The sequence below is a fragment of the Saccopteryx bilineata genome, chromosome 1, assembly GCF_036850765.1.
Source record: "Saccopteryx bilineata isolate mSacBil1 chromosome 1, mSacBil1_pri_phased_curated, whole genome shotgun sequence".
Lineage (NCBI taxonomy): Eukaryota > Metazoa > Chordata > Mammalia > Chiroptera > Emballonuridae > Saccopteryx > Saccopteryx bilineata.
Window position 1 is genome coordinate 126,665,843 of NC_089490.1, and position 21,298 is coordinate 126,687,140.

Sequence of the window (21,298 nt, forward strand, 5' to 3'; positions counted from 1 at the left end):
AAATGAAACACTCAGGTAGAGTGAACTAAGAACAAAGGAGAGGAGAGGAGAGTAGAATGTCCGTGTGTGTGTGTGTGTGTGTGTGTGTGTGTGTGTGTGTACTTGTCATGAGGGAGGGTGAATGTTCTCAGAGAAGAAATTGTACTGCATGTACCTCCACACACTAGGCTCACAAGTCCCTAACTAAGACTGAGAGGAGTGACAAAGAACTCCATGTGCCATACCATGAGGTACTGAGAAAGGACACCAGTTATAACATGTGTTGCCCAGGCAACCGGGGAGGGACTAGGGAGACTGGCACTGAAGCACAGGGCAATGCTATAGAAACCAGGCCCTCAGGACCCTTCCAAAGGCCAAACACAATTAATGATGGTACCTGTTGGGTAAACAAGTTTGTAACAAGTGCTTTTTAGGTTAGGTTTGCTCCCTTGTACTGGGCCCGTGTGTGTGTGTGTGTGTGTGTGTGTGTGTGTGTGTGTGTGGTATGTCTATGAAAGGCTGCAGTGTTTGCCATCAGGGCAGCAGATTGCAAATTGAGGATTGCCTTCCTGCTTGGGAGAACCCACTGCTTTGCTACTGTTTGCTGGAGAAGGGGTTATTCCCTCAGCCTGTTTGGGCTGGATAGTTAAAAGAGGGAGAGTGCAGAGAAAAGGTCTAGAAAAAGAGAGAGAGAGAAAGGAAGTGTTGAGGGGTTTGAGAGCCCTGAGATTTCCACCCAGTCTGTTTTGGCTAGGGAGTGCGGAGATTGGTGAATGCTAAAAGAGAAGAAAACAGTCTTCCTTGCCTGCTTGCATGTCCACTGTTAGGAGTCTTTAATAAACTGGATGGCCCACCATTTTCTGGCTCCACAGTTCCTTTGAGAACTGTGCCCGAATCCAGTGGGAACCTACATGGCCAGGGCAGCAGCCACTGGCCTATAGCGGTACTGCGGGCACACCAGACTGAGAGAACCAGATAAACTCTAGATCTGTTGATTTTTTTCAGTCAATTCAATCTCGCTAATAACAATTTTGCTTGTATGTGTGAGTGATGGCCTGTCCAGCAAAGTCTTTCTAGACATAAGAAGAGCAATGAGGCCATGTGGAAAACACTGAGAAATGTCTATGTCCTGGCCTCACCCCAGTCCTCCACAGAATAACACAGACCCATTGGGGGCTTCAGAGACACTGATTTTTTGAGAGCTCAAAGGTCTGTCATTTAATGTTCAGAAACTTAACTTTTTTTTTTTTTTTTTTTGTATTTTGCTTAAGTTGGAAATGGGGAGGCAGTCAGACAGACTCCCACATGCACCCGACTGGGATCCACCCGGCATGCTCACCAGGGGGCGATGCTCTGCCCATCTGGGGCGTTGCTCTGTTGCATCCAGAGCCATTCTAGCACCTGAGGCAGAGGCCACAGAGCCATCCTCAGCGCCCGGGCCATCTTTGCTCCAATGGAGCCTTGGCTGCGGGAGGGGAAGAGAGAGACAGAGAGGAAGGAGAGGGGGAGGGGAGGAGAAGCAGATAGGCGCTTCTCCAGGGTGTGCCCTGGCCGGGAATCGAACCCGGGACTCCTGCACGCCAGGCCGATGCTCTACCACTGAGCCAACCGGCCAGGGCCCAGAAACAACTTTTTCCTTATAGAATAAGAACAACTTTTTTTCTTGACATACTAAAGGAATACAGAGAATCTGGGAAAAATAATTCCAACGACAGCATTTTCACTTGGGAAGAAGAATGTTTATAACTAGGATTATATTAACAAGTATTTAAAGGTTTGTTTATAGAGTCTCCTTGTCACTCTTGCTCCTTGCCATGTTATTTATCTTCTGACTAATCTGGTTTTTTAGATCTTTTCTTAATCTTTAAACAGAATTTCAAAACCAATGTATTTTAACACATTTTTCTCAAAGCAATTCTTTTCTTGCCAAAAAACTTGCATGCAAACTACTAAGAGGAAATAGTGTGATGTTTAAGAACCTGGATTTGAATACTGTCTCCAGTCTTAAAAGTGTATAATCTTTGGCAAGTTATTTAAACTCTTTGTGCCTTGGTACCTCATCTAAACTCAGTATTAACTGAGTTACATTGAAAAGTGAGCCAGGTACATGAAAAGTAAGCATTCAATAAATACTACTAACCATTCCCAAATAACCTCCGACTTCTAGGCCTGAAGTCCTGGGCCCTATGCGGTTTAGCCCAACCGTCCTTACCAGCCCTTCCTCACACCATCTGTTGGGTAAACAAGTGTTGTTTGTTGTTGGTTTTTTTAGGTTTGATCCCTTGTATCTGCAGCAGCTGTCTGTGGTGCTTGCCTTCAGGGTGATTGATTGCAAACTGCAGATTGCCTGCCACCTTGGGGAGGGACAACTGTTTGCCAGAGAGGGGATATTTCCCCCAGGCTGTTTGGCTGGAGAGCGCTGAGGCTGGGGGGGGGAGGCTGTGAGTCCTGGTTGAGAGTCTGGAGGGGGTCAGGGCTTAGGAGCCCTGAGTGAGAGGGAAGCAGTCTTCCCGATCGCTCATCTGCCGTTATGCCCACCATTTTCTGACTCCGCAGTTCCTTCACCATCTGCCCGAATCCAATGAGAATCTGCATGGCCATGGCGATGGCCCTGGCCATTACACCATCCTTTCACACGGACTAAATTCACCAGCAAAATTTACCAAGCATGTACTCCTCTCTCAAACTGGCTAAGAGAAAAAGAGGGCACTAGTTTACCTAATAATAATTTTAAACAATTTTATATTTTAAAAAAAAAACATGCACATTTTTGAACACATTGAAAAATATTATGTAATTTTAAGATAAAAACGAGACAACAGGAATTTCACATGTAGCTGACAACTTTGAGCTGTATCTCTAGATACACCTAGCTTCCCTGTGCTCCACAGTTAGGAATATCTGGATAAAAGTGCCCTTTCTAGAATTCTTCTCTCTTCACAGATCCATCTTCAATAAAATGCCTGTTCTGTACAATTTATAAAAATTATTCTCATCTTACTCAAATACCATCTTTTCCACGCAGCCTTCCTGGGTTCCCTCAGCCACCACCGAGCTGCCCTCCCCTCTTCTGAATTCCTACCGTGTAGTCTTTATCTCTCACACCCCCTCAGGGCCCCTCCCTTATATTTCAGATGCACGAGACCAGACGTATCTTTGCCACAAGACAATGAACTCTTTGGCATTTACATGATGATGTGATACCCCACATCTTCATACAAATGCCAATAAAATGTCTCAGTCCTCCTTATATAATATATCCTGCAGCCTCCTGCCTAGCAGGCGCCAATACCATGCACACAGAACTCAGACATCCTCCCTCAATGATTCTAACTTGACATGGAAGAAGAAACACATATGTCAGCTCAAAAACACTTACAGGAAATTTTTGTGCATTGCCAATATAGAACAGTTCATCGGAAAGTGCAATTTCCCATTCCTATTTTATATGATCTAGAACAATAACCAAAAAACATTGCCCATACTTTAAACATTAAGCAGCAGTCAAAACAAGGGCCGCCCTCGGACCTGATTTTTCCGGTAGTCCTGCTGCGAATGTCTCAGCACACGGTAGCACAGCCTCAGCATGTACTTGTAGGGAGCGTATCTTTGGTCCCCCAGATCTTCAAGTCTCAGCATTGGGCCTTCTCCTGCTTTCTCCTTAAATGGTGCTTTAAGAATCCCAAATACCTATGGGAGTGTGGGAGAAAAACATCTATTCTGATGAATGGAGTTTCATATTTTACAATGTTTTAATTTCTTTTTAATAAGCACAATGACTCATAAACATTTTTGAAATATTAACAATAAGGGGGACAAAAAGGAGCCCTGGTTGGTACCTCAGTGGGTTAGAGTGTTGTCCCAATACATCAAGATCTCAGGTTCAACCCCTGGTCAGGGCACACACAAGAATCAACCAATGAATGTAGACAGAAATGGAACAACAAATGGATGTGTCTCCCTCTCCCCTTCATCTCTCTAAAACCAATAGTTTTTTAAAAAAAATAAATAAATAAAAGATTTTAAAGGATTTAGAATATAGGATTAACATATTAAGAGAAAAATACTGATAAAAGAATTCCTGAAATTGAAGACAAAAATATTATTGAAATAAAAACAATTTCATTTTAGATATTATATTTTATTAAAATAAGAAATATAAAAATGTTAGGTTGTACCAAGTTATATTAACATATTCAGATGAACGAAAATATAATTTGATTTCTAAAGGCTTTACATCAATTCTATAACTTTCTAAAATCAAAATAATATAAAATATATCTATTTTCATCTGAAGATAACATCAGAAGATTGCCTCCAAATGATGCTTCTAAACCTCTTTATAAAACAGTTAATTTATTTTTTTTATTTATTAATTTAAAGAAAGAGAGGAAGGGAAGATAAGAAGAAGAGAGAGGGAGAGATCAAATTTTTTTTCACTTATTTATGCATTCATTGGTTGATTCTTGTATGTGTCCTGACCAGGGATCAATCCACAACCTTAGTGTATCAGGACAATGCTCTAACTAACTAAGCTACTAGCAACAGCCAACAATTTATTATTCTTGATACACAAAGATGTGGACAAACCAATGAAGGTATCAGCATTCAAGTGTAACATATAAGGACCCACATGGGCAGCTGGTGGTACCCAAAGACCCAGATTCTTCTAAGGTTAGTGGTTGGGAAGTATTTAAAAAGCATTGAGAAATAGAACTCTTTTAGGCAGCAAGATAGCAGGTAGGATCACCTGGAGATGAGCTGGAGAATGAGTAAATTGTTTTAAAAAGGGCATCTAGGCGAGGGCATGAGCACTAATACAAGAAAACAAAATGGAAAGAAAGCATGCTTGTAGTTTGTGAAATACAAAATGAATTAAAGTTTCTTCAATAATTCTCTATTCATTAAACCTCAAGCTTTATATTTATAAAATAATATTAATCAATTATTCAAGGTCCTAAAAGTCCTTGAAATTAAAACAAAATGCTAATGTCAGAAAAGGCTTTGGCTTGATGAGGCAGTGGTGCAGTGTATAGAGCATCAGACTGGGATGCAGAGGACCGAGGTTCAAAATCCCAAGGTCATCAGCTGGAGCGTGGCTAAACCGGCTTGAGTGCGGGCTCACCAACTTGAGTGCGGGGTCGCTAGCTTGAACGTGGGATCATAGACGTGACTGCATGGTCACTGGCTTGAGCCCAAAGGTCGCTGGTTTGAGCAAGGGGTCACTCGCTCTGCTGTAGCCCCCAGTCAGGGCACATAGGAGAAAGCAATTGATGAACAACTAGGGAGCAGCAACAAAGAATTGATGCTTCTTATCTCTTTCCCCTCCTGTCTGTCTGTCTCTGTCTCTGTCTCTGACTCTCTCCCTGTCTCTGTAAAAAAAAAGAATGAAAAGGCTGTGTCTCATTAGATTTGCAATCTTAATTTTCTTTGAGAAATATGTTGATTTTATATTTTCAAACGATCAATACAGAATATTAATTGACAATGATTTTAATTTAAGTATCTTCCTTGAGTCCACACTTAAAGAATGCAGAAGCCCATTACTTTATATAGCAACTAACAGAACAGAAAGAAGGCACAGAGCAGGCATGCTCATATGTGCATATTATTAGGAAGTGAATTAATTTACTGGTGTGTTCTAAACAATTTCTGACTTCCAGAGTAAAAAAAAAAGAAAAAAGAAAAAAAATAAATATTATATAGAACACTTGTGAGCTGAGGAATAGACTTCCCTACACTCTGTGGAAGAGAGAGAAAGAAGTAGAAAGCAGATTAAAAATGGCAGTTTCTAAGCTTTTTTAGAAATTCTACCTAGAAAATTATCCTAGCATATTTTCTGGAGATAGTCTGAGCATGTAAGGTTTTAGAAATTGTGGTAGGCTATCTCCAACGAACCCTGACTCCTGCAATTCATACCCTTAAATAATCATGTCTCCTTGAGTATGAGCCAGAACTGATGGGATGTTACTTCTAGTATTAGGTTATAAAAAGACAGTGGCGTCCATCTGCACTCCCTCCATTGGTCTTTTGGACCACTCAGTTCTAAGGAAGGCAAGTTGCCAACTCTTGAGGCAGCCCTGTGGAGAGGCCCATGTAAGTGAGCTGGGAAGTGACTCCTCTTCCATCCAAGCTTTGAGATAAGTGCAGCCCCAGCCAACACCTGGACCTCAGCCTGGTAAAAGACCCTGAGCAAGAACTGCCCACATAAAGCCACTCCTAGATCCCTAATGCACAGAAACTGTAAGTATCTGTTGTTTTTAGCCACTAAGACTTGGAGTAACTTGTTACACAGCAATAAATAACTAATGCAGGAGCTCTCCTGATAGTATAATTCAAAAAATAAAAATGCAAATTTAGTACATGAAAACATTCACCTGTGCCAATATATTTTGTTCCCTCATTAATTTTTGACGTTCTCGGTTTGGTTTAGAGATAACCACGTCCAGAACTTCTTGTCCATTATTAAGCACATCAGCTACAAAGAAGATGAGGTCTTCCAATAATTTGGTTACAAACCTATTATAAAGTGAAAAAGGAAATTTACTTTATAGGGTTAATGGGGGGGGGGAGTTAATAAGCACTAAGAACTAAAACACTGCAAAACAAAGTATTTTATAATAAAAATTATTTAATCAATGAAATATTTAATGCAGCTAATGCCACCTAAATCTTTTTTAAAAGAACATCCCTTCTCCAGTTCCTCTGGTCTCCACTCCCAGATCCAGCTCCAATACAGTTTGTGGAATGACTATTATGAAATAAAGCCATGAGAGCTCCCACAGCAGATCAGTCAGTAGAAGAATATCACTGGATGCTTTTCCATGAGTGACCAGCAATAAAAATAGTTCCATTAGGTCCTGGCCGGTTGGCTCAGTGGTAGAGCGTCGGCCTGGCGGGCAGAAGTCCCAGGTTTGATTCCCAGCCAGGGCACACAGGAGAAGCGCCCATCTGCTTCTCCACCCCTCCCCCCCTCCTTCCTCTCTGTCTCTCTCTTCCCCTCCCACAGCCGAGGCTCCATTAGAGCAAAAATGGCCCGGGCGCTGGGGATGGCTCCTTGGCCTCTGCCCCAGGCGCTAGAGTGGCTCTGGTAGCAACAGAGCAACCCCCCGGAGGGGCAGAGCATCGTCCCCTGGTGGGCAGAGTGTCGCCCCCTGGTGGACATGCCGGGTGGATCCCAGTCGGGCGCATGTGGGAGTCTGTCTGACTGTCTCTCCCCGTTTCCAGCTTCAGAAAAATACAAAAAAAAAAAATAGTTCCGTTTAAGGGAAAAGAGCTATACTTCCAAATTCCTAAGTTCAAATCACTTATTTTGCTGTTGACTCAAACTATATATCATAATCCTCACCACATTTTAATTTCTCCAATATAAAGAATAGGAAAAATTAAAAGGACCTGCAAATAGAGACAGAATAAGCAATCATACTTAAAAAATCATAAGGCCAATTTGTCACCAACAAAGAGCAAGTAACAGTACAATTTTAAAATAACTTTTAAAAAGTGTGTTTGGCCCTGACCTGATAGCTCAGTGAATAAAGCATCGTTACTTTGCACCTAAGATCACAGGTTCAAACCCCGAACAGGTTACATACGAGAAGCCATCAATAAGTAATGGAACACTAAGTTTCATAACAAGTTGATGCTTCTCTCTTTCTCTCCTTTGCCTTTTCTCTCTCTCTTCCTTTTTCTGTCTCATTCACAATAAAAAAAGTATATTTTTTTTGCCTGACCAGGTGGTGGTGCAGCAGATAGAGCGTCAGACTGGGACATGGAGGACCCAGGTTCGAAACCCCAAGGTCACCGGCTTCAGTGTGGGCTCATCCAGCTTGAACGGGATCACTGGCTTGAGCATGGGATCATAGACATGACCTCTTGGCCTCTTGGTTGCTGGCTTGAAGCCCAAGGTCACTAGCTTCAGCCCAAGGTCACTGGCTTGAGCAAGGGGTCACTTGCTCTGCTGTAGTACCCTGGTCAAGGCACATATGAGAAAGCAATCAATGAACAACTAAGATGCTGAAGAACTGATGCTTTTCATCTCTCTTCCTTCCTACCTGTCCCTAACTGACTCTCTTTCTGTCTCTGTCAAAAAAAAATTTTTTTTTATTTTAAAAAAGTGTGTTTTCAATCCTCAGTGGTAAAGAAAGCAATTACATACAAAAAGACAACATGACATAAAGTGCAGATATTAATAAATAATAGGCAAAAGAACCATTAGCACTAAAATTATAATCATTAAAATAAAAATATAATTGCTGAAAGTAAACTATTCTACACACATTGCAAGAAAAAATAGTGATTTATAAGACAGTATCAAAAATTATCCAAAAAGCAGGACTGACAGTTTTTGCAAGGCAAATTATAAAAAGAAAGGTAAGAGACAGAAGGGTGATTTAAGAGGTTCCAAGGTGCATCTAATAGGAATTACAAAAGAAAGACAAGAGAACAAGACAAAGCAGACACATTTGAAGGAAAATGGCTGAAATTTTTCTGGTACTGACGAAAGACATAATATTCAGATTAAAAGTATTCCTATGGGGCAAACAAAAATACAACTTTAACAACAAAGAAAAGAATCTACAAAATTACCAGAAAGTAAAGGAAATGCCAATAAAAAATAACAATTCCATTGACAGCAGATTTTCTTTAAATTTATTTTAACATTTTAAATTTATTTATTCATTGTAGAGAGGAGAAAGAGAGGGAGAGAGAGAGAGAGAAGGGGGAGGAGCAGGAAGCATTAATTCCCATATGTGCCTTGACCAGGCAGGCCTAGGGTTTCGAACTGGCAACCTCAGTGCATGATTCCATTGACAAGTGGAGTGTTGCTTCTTTAACTTTGCTAGTCACTACTGAAACTATTTTCCAAAGCGCTTACATCAATTATCATCTCGCCAGCTGTGTTTGAGAGCTCCAATGTATGAATGCCTGGGAAATTGGTAAATAGTTTCTTCTTGTTTAAATTTAAAAGTCCTTAGCAGCATCATGGAAAGGAAAAATACAGAGAATGCTTGTGCTCTGGTGTACAAGTGACACGTGTACGTTAAAATCACAGATGAGTGAATTCCCCATTAACTGTATGTGTTACCCAGTTTGCTTAGGCTTTCAGTTTGCCTTTATGTAAAGTGGGAATAATGTCCACCTCAGGGCTGTTTGAAGGATTAGATAAAATATATTTGTAGGGCCTACCGTAGTGCCAACACAAAGGAGGGATAAAACACTTGACAGCTATTATTATCATTCAATTTCTCAATTATTTTCAAAACCAGGGCTGAAGAATCAAGGACCCAGTTTCTCTGAGAGATTTCTGAGGGCAGAGAGCTAGGCCATGCAGACTGTATTCTAGGATTAAGTATTTGTTTCTTTTGCGGTGCCTGAGCAGAGAGCTATATCTTAAATAAGTAAGAACAAAAACAACCAAAAATTTTTTTAACTTATTTTATGACATTTAGAAATCCATAATATTAAATCAAGTGCAGCAAAAGGTACTAAGAATCTCTTATGAAACATTTAAAAGGAAAGATCAGAAAGTAACTAAAAACAATGTTTTCAAGTCAAATCAAAATAAAAAAGTAAATATTCCACCATATTTGTACATCACCATTTCAATCACTCATCATGATCTGCTCATTTAGAATCAGATGTGTTGCTAGGGAGACCACTCTAAATAATTCTTCAGCATCATTTATTCTCCTGAGAAGTGGAAAATTGAGTCTTTTTTTTTTTTTAACAGAGACAGAAAGTCAGAGAGAGGGATAGACAGGGACAGACAGAACAGAGAGATGAGAAGCATCAATCATTAGTTTTTCATTGCATGTTGCAACACTTTATTTGTTCATTGATTGCTTTCTCATATGTGCCATGACCACGGGCCTTCAACAGAACGAGTAACCCCTTGCTCGAGCCAGCGACCTTGGGTCCACGCTGGTGAGCGTTGCTCAAACCAGATGAGCCTGCGCTCAAGCTGCCGACCTCAGGGTCTCGAACCTGGGTCCTCGGCATCCCAGGCATCCCAGTCCGACGTTCTATCCACTGCGCCACCTCCTGGTCAGGCGACAATTGAGTCTTTTTTTTTTTTTACAGTGACAGAGAGAGAGAGTCAGAGAGAGGGATAGACAGACAGGAACGGAGAGAGATGAGAAGCATCAAGCACTAATTTTTTGTTGCGACACCTTAGTTGTTCATTGATTGCTTTCTCATATGTCCCTTGACCGTGGGGCCACAGCAGACCGAGTGACCCCTTGCTCGAGCCAGCGACCCTGGATCCAAGCTGGTGAGCTTTGCTCAAATCAGATGAGCCCGTGCTCAAGCTAGCGAGCTTGGGGTCTCGAACCTGGGTCCTCCGCATCCCAGTCCGACGCTCTTTCCACTGCGCCACCGCCCTGTCAGGCGACAATTGAGTCTTAATGAGTCATTTTTAAGTTACTAACCTCCTTTCATTCTGAGTTATTGTGCCATTTTCCAGCTTTTTCACTGTGGTCGCCAGCACTTTATTTGCGTCATTAGCAAAATCTAAGTCTCGCACCTCAGACAGCGGGACGGACACAATGGCAAACGCTTCTTTATCTTCTTTCGTTTGGCAAGTTCCAATCTGCAATGTGGTTTTATTTTTTCCATTCAGATGAGTTGTTTGTTTTTTAAGAACCATGCAACATTTTTCAAGTACTATAACATACCTTAGTATGGCTTAAGACATACAAAACAGAACCATATAATCCAAACAAGTAATCCCCCCCATATCACCCTCTATGAAAGGAGACGGGAACACAGACTGTCCACACCCACATCCAGCCTTGTTCCCAAACGTATCCCTTTCCACACCTGCCCTCTGCTTTCCTATCAGCAGAGAACATGCCCTCCTGGCCTCTGCTCCCCTTCCTCCACGCCGCTCCCACTCATCTGGTATCTGTGCTGTGTCCTCCTGAACGCACAGCCCTGTTTAGGCCACGCCACTGATTCCACTTCCTAAGCCACTCACAGACACGAGTGCATGCTGCAATGAACTGCAGTCATCTCCAATACTGGGGAAGATGCGTTGAAAGGAACATGTCAGTCATTCCCTGACCCTATTCACACAACATGTGACTGAAAATTAAACCATTTTGCAGAAACACTTACCTTCAACATAACAGGCCTCTCTTCGTCTGTGTCTATAGGGATACTGGTACTAGTTACCCACGTGTTGGTACATAAATGTCTCAATCGAACATAGGAGTTCCTAAAAGCAAAATAACATGAAACGTATTATTAAAAAATTAACCCACTCACATATTAACTTATTTAGCAATTCACACATGATGTGAATATAAATATATTTTAGACTAGTAATTGACTCAAGTATTGATCAGTCTGGTTGAAGGCAAATTTCTAAACTGTAGGCTATTTCAAAGCATGCAGTATTATTACCTAGACCAGTGGTTCTCAAAGAGGGGTCCTTAGGCCAGCAGCACCAGCATCACCTGAGAACATGTTAGAAATGCAAATTCGGAGGCTTCATCCCAGCCCACTGAGTCAGAAATTCAGGGGGTGAGACCCAAAAATGAGTATATTAACAGCACTCTATGCAATTCTGATACATGTTAACATGATCAAGTGACCAACTCAGGTACAGCTTCTGTAGTCCTTTTTGTAGTCTAACCATTTGCACATAAAAGTCGACACAGTTCGTCTTATTACCCATGGGTTCCACACTTGTGAATTCACCTGCTCACTAACATTTGGAACTCCCAAATCAGTACTCAGGGCACTTTCATGGCAACCCTCAAACATATGAAGAGTGACAAAAATTAAGAGTCCCCCACCACGCATATGCCCAGTGAGGCAAACAAGACAAGGCTTTGCCTTCTTGTTTCTGCTCTCATCCTGTAAACAAGCGTCCTTTTTGTGGTCTGTTTCATGCCATGTTTTTCACATTTACGTTCTTTGCTGGAGAATTCACTGTTTAAAGTTTAAACAGTCCACCAGCAAAGTGCTGAAGTGCTGTCTACTGTTCCTAAGAGCAAGTCTGAGTGTGCTGTGTCTTAAGAAGAAAATACTCATGTTAGATAAACTGCGTTCAGATATGAGTGATAGCGCTGATGACTGTGAAGGTCAATCTTAATGAGTGGACAATATATATTAAATAAGGTGTCTTTAAACAGACATATATATAAAACAAGTTTATGTATTCACCGATTGCCAAAAATACTGTGGCCAGAGGCTCCCAGGAACCTAACCCTGTATTTCCCCCAGGAGCAGTGGCTCAGCTGTGCCCAATTCAGGGTATCGGGAATAACGAGAATCAACTGTAATGAACTGTGAGAAAGGACAGCTAGAATTTCATCCATCCAACTCAAATATTAGCATTTTTAGGGAAACTTTTATTATCATTTCTAATGTGAGTTAAGTACCTATTAAAAGAATACCATTGTGTTAAGTCCTCTGCCTTTTAGTAGGAAAGATAAGACATAATTCATGAAACATAAGGCAGAAAGCATTAAGGCCAATAAGAGAAAATCAAATAAAATGCCAACGGCCTCCGAGAACCTAAGAGATTCATTCAACATAATGGTTCTGCTCATTCCTAAAAGTAGATAAAATAAAGAGTGATTTTCAAAAATCTAAAATAACAAAGATCTTTTCTAATCCTTGTCCAAATAACCAGAAATTTTGAAATAACTTGTTTTATTTATCATCCTCTGCACTGAATTACAATGAGATGTCGTCAGGAATCAGCTATCTTCCCCACTGTATTTTAAGCATCTGGAAAGTGGGGCCACGTCTTATTAAGCCCTGTGGCTGTTCCGCCTGCTCTTAACCTATCCTTGTTCAATACTGTATATGCTTATTGAGTCAACCTAGATGGCTGGTTTCCCAAATAAAGAGATTACATTTGAGTATAATTTTATATTTTGCAGGCATTTTGGAAACAAGAAACACTTTAGGACCTATGCCACATAAATATGTTCCTATTAAGATCTGATACAATCGGAATGTCTAAAATATGAAGGTATTGTAGCATAGTGGTTAAAGAGGATAGACTTTGAGTTCACACACTCCAGGATCAAACACCTGGGTAATGACCTTTAAAAGGAAAGCTTCCATTCCAGCCCCAAGACTCTGATTTCATTGGTCTTGGTGCGACCAGAGCACAGAGAGGCGCCAGTGCTACCCAGGTGATTACAATTTAGAGTCACCTTGAAAAGCACTGCTCTAAGTCGCTAGGTTCCTTATTTGTACGCATTGCTGCCAGGATTAAATAAGAACTTGACACAGGGTTTAGCACTTAGAAAGTGCTCCAAGATTTTTATCATAAGAGTAGTTATTGATTGTTAATTAACATTAGCTTTAAGACAATGACCAATCTGTTGATACAAAATTCCATTCTATACTGAGAAAGGCTTCCAAAGTTCTGAATAATAACAGATTAACAATTTTATATGAAGCAGGCTCAGGGATTTGTCATGGGACTATGCACTTTACAGTGAGAACCTTTTATCTTTTCCTTAAGCAAACTTTTTGATTAGAGTTTGAGAAGGACTCCATTACTGAGTTTAAAACTAAAATGATGAAGTCATAGTTAGGATTAATTAAGATCTCAATACTCAAAAGTGAAGGCCAGAGACATGGATCAGATAAAATCTTAAAAGGATATCTCTTTATAGGCAGGTGGAACAGGGACAATTGAGGCTCACAAGAAGCCCAGATTCGGCAACATCTCTCATGAATGAGAATAACCATGAAACCCTGGGAGGCTCAGGGTACAGTGTTTCTCAGCAGTGTTAGAATATCAGTTTTTACCCTCCCTGAAAGTAACTTCAAGAACCATGTCCACATTTTCTGTAAATACTTTAAACCTCACCACTGTCATCTGATCAAGGCCAACTACAATAAAGCTCTATCAAGGATAATTTAGAACCATCCCACTAGACCTAATAATGTGGGCAAAACTCATCTATGCATCTAAAGCAGCGAATTTCAACCACAAGAATCTTTAAGACATGCAATACCTATTTAGTCAGGGGCATTGACCTCTTACCCTTAGATTGTCCAACACAACAATAGCTATTCAGGGTGAATGAATCAAAATTATACGTATTTTCTTTTAAGATCAGCAAAAAAAAAAATACATATTTTGGGTGTGCTGCAGAACTTTAGTAATTAGTTTATATGTGTTATGAGACAAAGAAGGTTGAAAATTGCTAATCTAGAGAGTGCATCACAGTGTTATTGTTGGAAGGTAGACAGTTGGAGGCAAAATAGTTTAATTAAAGTAATCAAGTGCGAGCAAAACAATGTAAGATATTTTCTTGCATTAAGTTCTGGCTACCACATTATCCATCTCTATCCCCCACCCCTCCCTCTTGCTCACTTCATCACACCTGGTAAATTTCAAGATTTTTCCATTTCATGTTCCTGCTGCTTGAACCACTCCTAATAGAGAGGGACTGATCTCTGAAATCATCCAGATATTTTCTCAGATATCCTAAATAAGAGGCCATTTCGGAACACTCATACCTAATAGAACTCTCTCCAAACTCTATTTTTCTTCAAAGCATTCTCATTACCTAACCTGATATTTTATATTTGTCTATTACCTCTCCCCCACCACTTTAATGTCCACCATGTTCACTATCTTCTTCCCAATGCCAAGGCAATGCCTATAATTTAATCAATGTTCAATAAAATTTGTTGCTTGAATGACTAAAGGAATGAATAAATAGATGAAAGAAAGAAATCTGGAATTTAATAAAATAAAAATAAATTATATAAATATTAATAAAAAAGTGTCTAGATTGTTTTTTGGTTTTAGTAACCAAAGTCCATGCAAGTAATAAGAATAAATGATTCTTATGAATTTTCAGCATTTCCTTGGCCCTGCACATTTTAATCATTTATGAGAATAAAGCAAACCTACTCACAAAAGAGGCACACACACTTGTTTTTTTTCCACACTTGTTCTTCACTTATGTTCTCTCCTTTTACAACACAAAATTATACGAACATTATGATTTTAATTCCTTACTTACCAGTAAAATTATTCAAAGAAACACGATCATTTAACCATAACATTTTTCTCACCTTGGAACCAGGCAGTCAGCTCTCTGAAGTGTGGTGGCATCCAGTTCAAAAAGAGACGCAATGTCATTTCCATGGGGGACTGAGACTAAGGTGTACATGATCTTCTCCCCTGTCTGGCGCTTCTTCTTTGAAGTTGGAACATCTCCATTTCTCTGTTGAGAAGATACAAGCTTATTTACTTCTATCAGGTTTCTTACTAGACTCTATACTTAATTAGGAGATAAGGTTTAAATTTGCATGTTATTTCTTTATTGGATTATAGCGATGTCTACTTCAGGTCAACCAAAAATAGCAGGTCGGGCCTTACAGTCTTTTGAGGTAATTATTATCAACAGTGGTAAGTCATACAATCCTAGAGGGGTGGCTGAATCTGGGCAAATGATCAAGGCACTCAAAGCCACAATAATGATGTTCCCTCCCCTCAGTAAACGTATGTACATAGTAGCAATTTTTGCCATTCCACATTTAACACAAAAACAAGAAGAAATAGTGTGTTGAATGACACAGATTTCACAAATCAAAGAGAAAATATGACAGTATTTCAGCACTCCTGCCTAAGTCCAAACACATAACTGAGACATTAACCCAGAGAGAAGGGGAATCACCCACAACATTCCCATTCAATTCAATAGCTCGTTCCACTGGAACCAAGAACACCCTGTAACCGCATACACAATGAAATAAAGTGAGAGGCTCACAAATCAAAGGCTTCATGAGGATGTGGAACTCAGTCAATATTTCTAGTCCATCCTGACCACTGAAAGCAGGCAATCATACAAGACTGATGATTAGGTATCTTTCCTTGAACCTCTTCAAGTCCAATCCCCAGCAGAAGAATTTGGTGAACAAGAAACCAAAATGTAATAATATAAACTTTGTAATTAAGTACATTACTTGTACATATTTACTGAAACAAATAAAATTTTAAAATGAAAGACGGAGAGAGAGAGAAAGAGAGAAGTTGCCATGGCACCATCACAGGAAGTTGGATGAGAGGGAGGGAGGAAAAGGATGCTTGAAAGGCAAACAAAAGCAGTTCATATCCAACCCTGAGCATTTATTTAAAGGCTGCTAAGACATGGAAATATTACACCTGAAAATTTTACAACAGTCATTTGAATTTCCATCCCAAGAATGTGAATATCATGTTCCTTGTATCAGAATACCCTTGCAGTTTCATCCTGCTGTCCTCTGCAAATGGTACACAAATTGGCAGGAACTGTGAACAAGCAGAGAAACTGCCAGGGTTTTGCTATGAACCTAAAAGTGCTCTAAAAAATAAATGTCTATTAAAAAAAAACACAGAGTCTAAGGGAAAATATTTGTAAATCATATATCTAATAAGAGAACTGCATCCAGAATAAAAAACACATACACTTCAACAATAAAAAGACAACCCAATTAATAATTGAGCAAAGAATGTGAACAGACATTTCTCCATAAAAGATATACAAATAGCCAATAAATATATGCAAAGATGCTCAGTATCATTACTAATTAGTTGCGCACTAGGATGACAATAATCAAAGACACAGGCAATAACCAGTGTTAATGAGGATGTGGAGAAATCATATTATAGCTGGGGAAACAAAATGGTGTATCCATTTAGAGTATGGCAGTTCCTCAAAATAATAACATATAGGTCCTGGCCAGTTGGCTCAGTGGATAGAGCATCAGCCAGCCATATGGACATCCCGGGTTTGATTACCAGTCAGGGCACACAAGAGAAGCAACCATCTACTTATCTCCTCCTCCTTCTCCTTTTCCTTTATCTCTTCTCCTCCCACAGCCAGTGGCTTGATTGGTTCAAGCGTTGGCCCAGGCACTGAGGATAGCTTGGTTGGTCCAAGCACCGGCCTTAGATGCTAAAAATAGCTCAGTTGATTAGAGCATCAGCCCCAGACAGGGGTTGCTGGTTAGGGTGCATATGGAAGTCTGTCTATCTCCCCTCCTCTCACTTAAAAAAAAAATAGTAACATATAACCTGAACTCTATTTCAAGGTATCTATCTACCCAAGAGAAATGAAAACATAAGACCACACAAAAACTTGTACATGAGTGTTCATAGCAGCATTATTCATATTAGCCCAAAAGTAGAAACAACCCAAATGTCCATCATATGATGAATGATTAAACAAAACAATGGTGTATGCACAATTGAGTATTATTTGGGCATACAAAGGAATGAAATGCAGATACTTTCTACAACATACATGACTCTTGAAAACCTTATGCTAAGTGAAAGAAGCCAGATCCAAAAAGCCATCTATTGTATGAGTCCATATATGAACTGTCCAGAATAGGTAAATCCATAATCACAGTAGATTCCCGATTGCCAGGGGCTAGAGTACAGAGGGACTGTGAAGTGGCTGCTAACAGAAATAGCTCTCTTTTGGAGATAATGTTCTCTCACCATTGCCCATTACAGATACAACAAATTAGTATTCCAGTCTTCTTGTAAGGATCCCATGTTACTAAAAGGAATATGTGTCATATAATTTCCTGAGCCCCCACTTACCAATCTTTTAATTATAATTTGGCTTTTGATACAGATTTTCCTTCAAGAAAAATGCACTAACTGACCCAATGATCTAACTATATTAAGCATTTGAAAGTTGGCATTGTGGTTTCATTTAGCAAGAGTCAATCCACCTATATGCACTCCCTTTTTGAAATGCTAATAAAAGAAATTTTCTAGACTTATAAAAAGAAAGCAGATCCAGGTTCCTAAAGAATGCCTTTCTACCCAAACTCATTGGTAATTTCTCCCTGTGGGGTCCCAAAAAGAGTAGTCAGAGACCTTTTTTATAGTGAACAATAAAAATCTTTTCCAAACATAGAAGAACCTCATTTCTTTCTTTTTTTTTTCTCTGATGTTGGAAACGGGGAGGCAGTCAGACAGACTCGTGCATGTGCCTGACCAGGATCCACCCAGCATGCCCACCAGGGGGCAATGCTCTGCCCATCTGGGGTGTTGCTCTGTTGCAACCAGAGCCATTCTAGTGCCTGAGGCAGAGGCCACAGAGCCATCCCCAGCGCCCTGGCCAACTTTGCTCCAATGGAGCCTTGGCTGCGGGAGGGGAAGAGAGAGACAGAGAGGAAGGAGAGGGGGAGGGGTGGAGAAGCAGATGGGCGCTTCTCCTGTGTGCCCTGGCCAGGAATCGAACCTGGGACTCCTACAGTCAGGCCGATGCTCTACCACTGAGCTAACCGGCCAGGGCAGAAGAACCTCATTTCTTAGGGTTAATTTAAAAAGGTTACTCTGAATTACTCATACTATTTAAATCCTATAGTTTAATTTTCATTACACAGGATTAAGTGGGATATGTTAATGTACCCCTAAATAATTTACTTAAATCATTGGGGGGGTGGGGTAGAGCTTTAATGAATAGGTACGTTTCACTGATAAATAGCCTAATAATTGTCTGTGTGAATAAGAGCTTTTAACAGGTTTAGAAGTTTTTTAAGAGTGCTGAATTCTTAAACTTTCTGCTTTTAAATTCTTTTACTCTATTAATTTGTTCAAACTTTCCTTTGTAAACAGTGTGACAGTAAACTTCAAGCCAGCCCCTCAAAATGTTTAAATAATGAAATATGAATGAGTTTTAAGTATACAAGTCTTAAATGTATGAATCAAGCGTTGATATACACGAAAGTCAATCTTATATTTCTATAGCATGAAGATATTTCTGTTTAAAATTTATGTGCTTGTGACTTTTGTATACAAACCCACATCTTTTTTTCGGTAAAAAAAAAAAAAGACACAAAAACACTAGTTCCCCACACAGAATTACAGAAGCACAATGCTCTCCCTCTTGCATCTTGCAAATACATGAAGGAACAGCAGAGCTTAGACAGATGTTAAACATAATACCAGCAAGCTATCCAAGACACTCAATTTAGGGAATGCAGGGCCTCAGAATATTAACCTAGTGTGCTGGGCTCTTATAAAACTAGCGCTTTCACTTGGAAGGAAAGATACACAGCCTCGCAGGTTATACAAGTCCAAAATCCTTTACGAAAAGCCAGCCGAGTAAACTAATGGCTAGCCTGGCTTCTCCTGCCCATCCTGGGGCTGCTGGTGGCAGCACAGCAGTTAGCCTCCTCTAACACCTTCTCTGTTGACTCATTTGTGAGTCATGGAATTTTGAGCAGAGACATCACAATGCAATTCTGTTGTTAGGAGCCAGAGACATTCTGTAAGAAACAATGTATGCGCTTTCAGGGCTGATTCAGACCTGTGTGAGGCCAAAGCAGCATAATGATGTGCAGGCATCTGTGTTTGTGTTCAGACCCTGTGGGCTCTTACTGCTGACTTTATGTAACAGACACAATTCTGCCGCTTAAAGCTGCAAACACCTCTTTTGCCGTGCTTCCTTAACAAATCTGTTATTCTCAAATTACTTTCCAATATGACCCCTCTTTCTTTCTTTTATCACTTACCACTGGAAATGCGGTGGTCTTCTTTCAGAATCCAGTACCCCCCCCAAATGCTACAGAATATAATGTTCAAGTGTATTTCTGCAAAGTATCCTGGTTCCTAGAACATTTTTACTTATTTATATTTATGCACAAAGACTGATGGTTTCTCAACAGAAAAAAGTCTGGCCCCCAGGGAGCATTTGGTAACTTCCAGACACCCTTACAGTTGTCACAACTTGGGGTGGGGGAACCACTGCTGTCATTCCACAAGCACAGAAGACCACAGTGTTGCTAAATATCCTGTCGTGCAAAGGACGCCCCCCCCCCCCACAACAAAGAACTACCTGACTCAACACATCAATAATGCTGAGGTCAAGAATCCTCAGTGTGGACAGAAGACACTCCCTTAAAAAAGCAGATCACATTCCACATAAATATGGTAATGCTAAAATGGGTGGTGTCATTCCCCCAAAACATCCCCTTCTAAGAGCCATTTGAAAAGATACAGCCTTTCAAGGAGAAGAAGCTAATGACAGTCAGGTTCCCAGCTGGGCTTGACTCAGTGCCAATATTTACAGAGTCCCTGTGGCTGCTGTACATTTGTAAGATTGGAAATAATAGGCTCTTTTGTAGAATAAATACAGCAATTTGGGTCCTAATGGGAGCTCTGACACACTCCGCCTCATTTCAGCAGTGCCACACATTAACCTCTGGCATGTGAAAAATGGAAGGCAACATTTTGATAATGGTTTACAAATTACAGGAAAAAAATATCAACTGGATATTAAATAGGCGACTTAGGGAAAATTAGGAAAGAAAATAATTAGCACAGTCACAGTGAACTCAGAGTTACTGGAACCCAGACCTGCGGTATAAGAGAATTCTGTCTGGGGAAATTGGTTTCATTTTCATAGGTGAAACTCTAACTGCTGCTTTTTTATACAGAAACACAATTATTGCTAGGTGGTAAATGGTCTATAAAATGAGGAGCCATGTTCTTAGCTTTATTGTTCCATATTCTAAGTTTTATTTACCTTCAAGCTAGGAATTTTGGAGAGAAAAAATTAAAAAAATGTCTCCAGTTGGATGGGTCTCTGAAATGACAGATGACATCCAGTCATAAACTTCTACAGCAAAGGCAGTCCCACTGGGGTTGTAGGCAATTACAGTATTGCTAAAACAAAAGAGTGTTCTTTCTCACCTTTAGAGGTGAATAAAGAAATTGTACTCAGAATAAAAAGGAAAATAAACTGTCAAGTCTAAGTTCGTTAACACAAAGAGAGAGTGTCACCACGGATTTATTACTTATATTCAATAGATATTCTTCACGCTGCTCCACAGGCTTCCTACTCTCTACTCTTCCACTCAGCTCTGCCCAGGGTTAGCAGCGCCACCACCAAATGGTTCATAGATGCAAGGAGACGAGTTCAAAAATGTAATTCAACTGCACAGTTTGTAGCCTTGCTATGATGCCCTTTTGGAAGCAGAAGCACTTTGCATTTTTAGCCCACTAACATCTATCTATTCTTATTCAAAGAGGTTCCATCTGTGATCACACTGTAACTTCACAGCACACAGGTAAGGTATGTAGGGCAAATATTCTCACCTCACTACACAGGTGATAAAACTGAGTCTCTGGAAAGCTACCTCACTAGTCTGAGGTAACACAAGTTAATGGTGGTACTAGAAGTAGGACTGTCTTGACCCTATACCATGAAGAAGTCACATAGAATATTGTAAAAGTAAACCCCCTGACATCCAACAGCTGGCCTGGTATAATCAGCCAGATGTTGGTGTTGCTGGGAGCTGGTCCGGCACTCACAGCTAAGCCATGGCGTTC

The 21,298-nt window shown here is 40.2% G+C and overlaps 1 protein-coding gene across 5 annotated transcripts in view; it reads right to left on the minus strand.

Moving 5' to 3' along the window:
• The window catches only part of ITPR2 (inositol 1,4,5-trisphosphate receptor type 2), a 525,086-nt gene that overhangs the window by 351,743 nt on the left and 152,045 nt on the right, over positions 1–21,298 (minus strand). For all 5 annotated transcript variants that reach the window (XM_066264976.1, XM_066264974.1, XM_066264967.1 and 2 more), the window contains 5 exons: positions 15,037–15,188; positions 11,095–11,194; positions 10,407–10,567; positions 6,357–6,498; positions 3,508–3,669 (listed from right to left, as the gene is read on the minus strand). In XM_066264976.1, coding sequence (XP_066121073.1) covers positions 3,508–3,669; positions 6,357–6,498; positions 10,407–10,567; positions 11,095–11,194; positions 15,037–15,188 — 717 coding nt within the window. The remainder of the gene's footprint in view (positions 1–3,507; positions 3,670–6,356; positions 6,499–10,406; positions 10,568–11,094; positions 11,195–15,036; positions 15,189–21,298) is intronic.